The sequence below is a fragment of the Musca vetustissima genome, unplaced genomic scaffold (assembly GCF_032173495.1).
Source record: "Musca vetustissima isolate MV318-11 ecotype Yass unplaced genomic scaffold, APGP_CSIRO_Mvet_v1 utg610828, whole genome shotgun sequence".
Taxonomy (NCBI): domain Eukaryota; kingdom Metazoa; phylum Arthropoda; class Insecta; order Diptera; family Muscidae; genus Musca; species Musca vetustissima.
The window spans coordinates 1-7,555 of NW_026872498.1; the positions used below are offsets into that span (position 1 = coordinate 1).

At 33.0% G+C, this 7,555-nt stretch overlaps 2 protein-coding genes across 2 annotated transcripts; one reads left to right on the forward strand and one right to left on the reverse strand.

Moving 5' to 3' along the window:
- Positions 1–3,915: 3,915 nt before the first annotated feature.
- On the forward strand, positions 3,916–4,976 carry LOC133325000 (uncharacterized; the record flags this gene model as incomplete). Its single annotated transcript, XM_061533863.1, has 3 exons — positions 3,916–4,319; positions 4,700–4,838; positions 4,902–4,976. Coding segments are annotated over 3 exons (618 nt in total), but the record flags the coding sequence as incomplete, so codon positions are not given.
- A 1,264-nt stretch (positions 4,977–6,240) lies between these two features.
- On the reverse strand, positions 6,241–7,290 carry LOC133324897 (N(6)-adenine-specific methyltransferase METTL4-like). Its single transcript, XM_061533757.1, has one exon. The coding sequence runs from the start codon at positions 7,288–7,290 to the stop codon at positions 6,241–6,243; it is 1,050 nt and encodes a 349-aa protein (XP_061389741.1).
- Between the last annotated feature and the right edge of the window lie 265 nt (positions 7,291–7,555).

Consider the following 7,555-nt stretch of genomic DNA (forward strand, 5'->3'; position numbering starts at 1 on the left):
AATTTAATATTTTGGGTACTCAATGAATAAAAAAACTCCCTATCAAAAATAAGCGATATTGGTCCATATCTAGGTATGGCCCTCATATAGAGGTAACCTCAATTTTCGGTATTTTAAGGAATTTTGGATACGTTTTTCAACCGAATTAACTGGGACTTAATATTTTGTGTTCTCATTGAATAAAGAATTCCCATATCAAAATTTATCAATGTTGGTCCATATTTAGGTATATGCCCCGTGTAGAGGTAACCTCAATTTTCAGCTTTTTGGACACGTTTTCCAACCGAATTGTCTATAATTTACTATTTTGGGTTCTCTCTCATTGCATAGAAAATATTCCTACAAAAATGATCAGTATTGATCCATATTTAGGTATAGCCCCCATATAGAGGTTACCAAAAAGTTCGATATTTTAAGGAATTTTGGACACGTTTTCCAACCTAAATAGTTACAATTTAATATTTTGGGTACTCATTGGATAGAAAATCTTCCTACCAAAAGTTATTAGTATTTTCGGTATTTTGAGAATTTTGGTTATAATTTCCAAATCATTTCAATATAATATTATATTTTTTTTATTCTTATTGGGTACAATATTTCCTTACCAACATGTATAGATATTTCCTCATGAACAGGCTCCCTTATAACAAAATATCCGATTTTCAGCATTTTGTCGATTTTTAAATGTTAGGAACATTTTCCAACAAAATTAACTGCAATTGAGTGGGTGCATGTACCCATCAAATTACAAAATGTTTTTGGAAAACATTTTTGGGTGTGAGTCTAATTTCTTGGGTTATTCCCTATACAACGATACCGCTTATGTTTAATTTTCAAATTTTTGAGATTATATTTCCCTGAAGAACTTTTTTCTTAATGCCAATGAGGAGTACTTCTGTAAATATTTTAATAAACGTGCATTAGATCTTTTTGAAATCTATAAAGCAAAAAATTTAGCTTGTTTTGAGGTTTTGTTTACTTGTTCAATTTTGAGGTTGTGTTTTTCTCCTTTGAGGGGAAATTAAATTACCCATGCCCACAAAACGTGTCAATATTTTAATAACCATTACAAATGATATAAATTTTCTTCTTGTTTCTCTTATTGTTACATTTTTTTGTGTTAACAATCCAAACTAGAAAGGTAATCTATAAACTACTTCCGTCCAGTACCGACACGCGATATGACCAAACCAAGAAAAAAAATCATTGTCGAATGCAACCGCTCACTGCTCATGAAATGTTGTTTCGGAAGTTAATCCAAATTGTTGTTTTGGGCCGCCAGCACCGCGCTGTGTTAGTAACAGAAACACTCAAGCATCAAATGCGGAAAACTCCCAAAATAATTGTTCCGTTTTGTTTTCCTTGCTTTCTTTGCTTTGCAACATCATTGGTTGCACCGATGAATATTAAGGTGGTTTGAAGTTAATTAAATTATGTAATAAATTTAAAGAAAGGGCTTCTACTTGAAAATTAAAATTTAAATAGAGATGAAAGCGGTTTTTTTAAAGGACTAATATTAACACATTATGGACCGTAAAGAAATCTGTAAGGCATACGTCTGGGACCGCACGTTTTTGGACAAACGTGTACGTTCTAAAATCATAATAACTTTGTTATTTATTTCCCGCAATTTGCAATTTATCCTTTGGAAACTTCAAATATAACCAGAAAAATTCCCATAAAATACGTGACGTTCTACCCACCCTAATATTCAATTATGTTCGTAATGTGTGCATTGATGTGCAGACATCACAATACATTTCCCGATGCAACATAATCGTATTGCAAAAATCGTAATAAAAAACTCTAATAATTGCGTACGATGTTGGTTGGTGTTGTTGCTGCTAGTGCAACAGACACGTTTTTAGTAACAACAACAACAAATACACAATAGACCAGAGTTAAAGGCCACCTATTTGTTTATTAAGGCAACAGCAACAATAATGATATTATTTATGTTAACGCACACACATATGGATTTGGTGGTGCCAGGTAATATCACCATTATCATCTCTACCGTGGACTAGATAGGCCACCAAAAGAAGAAGCTTACATTATGGTCTCCTTGTAATGAAGATTCAACCAAACTGTAAGCCCCAGTTAATCATTTCTCTCCTTTCTTTACTTTGGCCAGAAATTACACAATTCGTTGTTGTTGTTTTCTTCTTTCTATGATCGGCAGCTCCCGCTCGCCCGTCCGCTCTCTTTCTTTCTCTCACTCTCCATACCCACATTTCTTTCTTTGCGTTCAATTGGCCATGGCTGACAGGGGTTTTATATGGCTCAGACAAAGCGTTCAAATCATCAGTTGACTATTGGACACTAAATCGTAAACACAAAACGTTTGTTAGCGTGATTCAAAAATAGAAAACTTAATAAAAAAAAAAATATAAGAAAATTTAATTAAAAAAAAATAAATTTTAATTTAATAAAATCGAAAAAAAATGTTTGTAATGTCCAGAAATTCATTTCTAACTGTTTTTGTTTTGAGTGTCTGCTTCGTGACGCTTAGTTTGGCCAAAAAAGACAATCATCATCATCAAAAGCAACAACAAAAACAACAGCAGCAACAACAAGGTAAATGGAACTACAATAAAAACTCAGGTGTTTACAGTTGGTCTCAACTTCTTAACCTTAAACGCAAGAACACAAAAAGAAATTTTAGTGAATGAACTGAGAAACCGGTTAGGAATGCTAAGAGCCGGCTTTACACACACACACACAAATCCTCCGTCTTGTTCTCAGTTGGAAAAAATTAATATTTGAAACAATTAAAAACGTCCGCAAGTTCCTTCGAGCCGAATTTTTCACATCCTCCCAAATCAGTTAAACGTTCAAAATATGTAAAATCGATGCTGCGGGAAAAAACGAAATATCAACCCCAATCAATTAGTTTGGAAAATGGGGTTAGGACCTTGAACATACCGAAAATTACGAGTGACCTTTGTATGGGGGATTTGCAGAAATATGGATTTAGATTCTAAAAACAAATATTCCGAAAAATAGATGTCAAATTCCAGTTCGTAATGACAGTCATTTCGCTGGAAAATTAGTCTAGGACCACAAAATTACATATTATCTGATTTTAGGTAAATCGTGGACTTTAGTGCACGATTTACCTAAAATCGGACGAAACTGTATGTGGAAGCTATATCTAAATCTGAACCGATTTCCAGGAAACTCAGCACACATCATTCTAGACTCAATTTAGTACGCTGCACTAAATTTCGTTCAAATCGAAACATATATAGGGACTTCAGTGCACCATTTACAATAGGACGAAACTATAAATGGGAGCTATATCTAAATTTGAACCATACCTAATTCAGTACGCTGTGCAAAATTTTTTCTCAATTGGACAAATTTGCGAGTTTGATGCACCATATTCATAAAATCGCACGAAACTATATATGGAAGCTATATGTAAATTTGAACCGATTTCAATAAAACTTCGTGTACATCAATCTACACCTAAGTCAGTACGCTGTGCATAAAGTTGTCTCAATTGGACAAATATTTGGAGTTTGGTGCACAATATTCATAAAATCGGACCAAACTATATATGGAAGCTATATCTAAATCTGAACAGATTTTCTTCAATTTCAATAGGGTTCATCCTTGGGCCAAATAAATGACCTGTGCCAAACTTCATCCAAATCGGATCATATATGCGACCTGTACTTTGGTCACAAATATACATGAACGTACGGCATGCATAAATCGACTGAGTGATTCTGTTTATATTCTCAAAAGGAACCATGGGTCTATCTCGATTCCTTTTGTCTGTTACAAACATATGCACAAAGACGTGATACAGGGTATTATCACAGAGTGGTGAAGGGTATAAATAGTGGACCATGGACCGATATTGGCAATTTTTCTTTTATATGATTTGTTAAACTGTTTCTTTTTTATTTTACAGAAATCTGGGAACAAGATCTTTCGGATACCTTTAAAATTGAAGGTTCCGATCAGGGCATACAAAAAGTCAATTTAAAATGTGGCTCCGATTCAATGCATGTTGTACTGGAGACAGAAAAGCCCTTCACTGGTGTTATGTACACCCGCGGTAGTTTTTACAAACAAACCGCACCGTGTTTTGTAAAACCCACCTCAAGTTCGGGCGAAAAATCATTGGAAATGAGTTTTGCCTTGGATCAGTGTCAAACGGTTAAGGATGGTGAACTCTATTCGAATATTGTTGTTATTCAAAACGATCCCGAGTTAATAACACCCGGTGATTCGGCATTTTCATTGGAATGTGATTTTCGTCAGCCCCGAAATTTGGATGTAGAAGCTTCGATGCAGACAAGAGATAGGTAAATATAAATCTTTTTCATTTTAATGCTTCTATGTGTGTGTAAATATTTCTATTTGCCATCGAAAACCAAAAAAAAAATGTATAAAAATTTTCAATGCTAGACAACCACAAAAATTGCGAGGATCAAGCCGACAACGTCAATAGGCTAGCTAGCTAGCAATGCAAGCACATTTAATGCCTATAGCCATGCTACCCCCCAAAAACCAAAACTGTAAATATAAATAAAAGGTATTTAAATTTTAGACATTTAAGTGCACACAACAAAGCATTTATGAAACTCGAAAATCAGTATTGAAAATAATCCTATTTAATTATGCACTTGAAAAACATTCACACACACACACACTCATCAGTCTGACATAATTTTAATTATTGCAGAATTGCTTATGGTTCGAAAATTACACTAACAAGTCCTGATCCTTCCTCGAAGGATTCAGGCAAGTCATTGCACTCAACAACAACAGTTAGTAATGATACAAACACGGTTAGCTATATACCCAAAAATAATCAAAAACAAGCCAAAAATTTAAAACCAAAGACACAACCAAAAACAAATGACAATGCCAAAGTTATTACAAAGGAAGATGAGGATAATTCCATACACTTGGGTACCGTGGAAGATGTAACACACATATACACAAGAGAAGAATTATAGAGTACACCCTAACTTGCTTTTTTAACAAACCAATTTACAAGGTAATACATATTCTAATATATATTTTTATTGGTCCCTGGTTCAATTCTAACCTATATTTTTATAATTTTTAATTGTGTTTCCATTTTGCTGATCGAATTTTGTTATTTTAGGAATAGTACTGCAAAAACATTAACAACAACTACCACCACCACGACCACTTCGACAACTGCCCCAATCGCCACAACAACCATCAGTGCCACAAGTACTACTACTACCAGTCCAACAACAACAACTGCAAAACCTTAAAATCGAAAAAAGAAGATGAAATCAATTTCCTTTTTTGTTTTCTTTTTTGCTTTCAAAGGCTTTTATTTATTTATTTTAAATCTGTATTGTCTCCAATTATCCTGTGATATCTGTTAAGTTGTGGTTTTGCAAAAAATGACAAAATAAATGAAACTGAATAAAAAATAATGAAAATAAATTTTCATATGAACACTATAACTTAGAAAGGTTTAATGTTAAGGTAAGAATTTTACCGATTCTTAAATTTCTGAAATATATTTACTTTGATCATTTTTTATATTATCTACGCCTCCGGTGATCTTCATTCCAAGAACCGTTAATACTTCTCCCATATCTTTCATTTTGAAAGCTTTTGATATCTTCCTTATATTTCTTATTGCCTTGTTATCGTCCGAAATGAAATATAGCATAACCTAATCTCTTCTTAACCCATGGTGAAAGATATATGCTTATGGTATAAAACCTACGAATAACACCAACAACTTTCCTCTGAAATCAATATGAGATTCGAATTAAATCTTTTCATCATTGAAAAATTAAGACAACAAGCAAAAATATTTAGGTCATACGTTTGTCATCCAAATCTGATAGTTTACTCTTAATTTAGTTTATAGTCAACGAATTTTTCAAGGACCAAAGCCTTATACGAACAAGAATACTATTAAGCTCATGTTAAAAAGTATGGAAAGGATAAGAAGTTTTATATTGGCAGAAATCCTTCTGTAGTTCCTTTGCAGATAAAAGACATTCTGTTGTCCTTCTGTAGCCCGATATAGATGTTCTATATGTTCTATTCGAATTTGAAACTCATATTGTATTTGATTGATGTTTCCATTCTATAATACAAATATTTAAAATTCAATCATTAAAAATATTATATATTTTTCTCAACAAAATTACCTTCCATTTATAATAAAGCTCATCTTGAGTAATCAATCTTCAAAATCAAAAACAATTTTATTTTCCAATAATAGCATCAACTTTGTATTTTATTATACAAACGTTTATCCATTAATTTTAGTACTTCCAATCCAATTGAGGTAAATTGTGGCTGTAAATAGCGGGCAAAAATCTCCAAACCCTTAAAGTGAACGGAATCATCAAGAAACTCTCTCAGCCACATTGCCAACGGTGGTTTGTGGGAATGAATAATACTCGGAAGGCTAGCAATAAAATCTATGCTTTTTATGCCATCCAAATTATTTAAATTTCTGTTCTTATGACATGTTATAAAGACCGTTTCATATGGTTGTTTATAACCCTGCGCTTTTATGGGACTTATCAAATTTCCCTCCGTATTAAATTTAAACCATTTTAAAGTGTGGACAATTTGTAAATTCCATTTGGGCAGGAAATCATTCTGCACTGCATTCAAATGTTGTGGAGCATTTGTACACCATAGTACAACCAATGAATTGGCGTGAATCATTTCCTGTATGGGTATATTTTGTAAACTATCATTATCGAGCATGTGATAGGCCAAGGAGTCCCTGACTTTCTTCAGACGTTTAATGTATTTATTTTGCCATGGCATATCCATAATTATTAGATCATATTTCTCGAGTTCGGGTAAAATTTGTCGAACATCATTGATATTGTGGTTATAGAATTTACAATAAGGTGGTATTATAAAATCATGTTCCTGAAATTTGGTGGTTTGGAAATCCGTTGTTCCATTGGCACCATAGAATTTAGGAAAATCTAATTTCTCCTCCCACGTACGTGGTATATTCTCCAAATCCTTCACATATTCTTGATGTATTAAATTTTGAATTTCTTCACGAAACGGTTGTATTAATTTCTTTAGTTCCTCACATTCTTCATTTTCCGCATCCGCTTTACGTTTCCTTTTGTTTTGGCTTCCCACATTTTTGTCCTCTGCGGCGGTTTTGGGTTTAAAATTAAACAGTTCGGGTTTTAATTTGTAACGTTCTTTGTCGTGTGTAAATTCAGCATATTGTTGTTCAATTAATTTCACATGATTTAAATATAAACAATTGTGATTTTCATGAGTTATTTTATGCATTTTTACTTCAAAGACATAAAAGTATAAAGATAGGACAATTGATACGTAAACAATTTTCAACAGATGGCTTTTCCTCTGTTGTTACGATATCATAATAACAACAGAGCAAACAATAGGTTCGTTCGTTTACTTTCCCAGTAATATTTACTCAGTAAGAATTTGCAGAGAGTAAATACGAATTTTTCCTTTTCAAGAGAGAAAACTGCAAAAAGTAAACGAACAACATCCAGTAAAAAGATTGTTTCGACACAGCTGATTAAAACAA

Bases quoted from the DNA above. Each gene is read 5' to 3' on its own strand.
- LOC133324897 (XM_061533757.1), bottom strand. From the start codon at position 7,290: ATGCATAAAATAACTCATGAAAATCACAATTGTTTATATTTAAATCAT.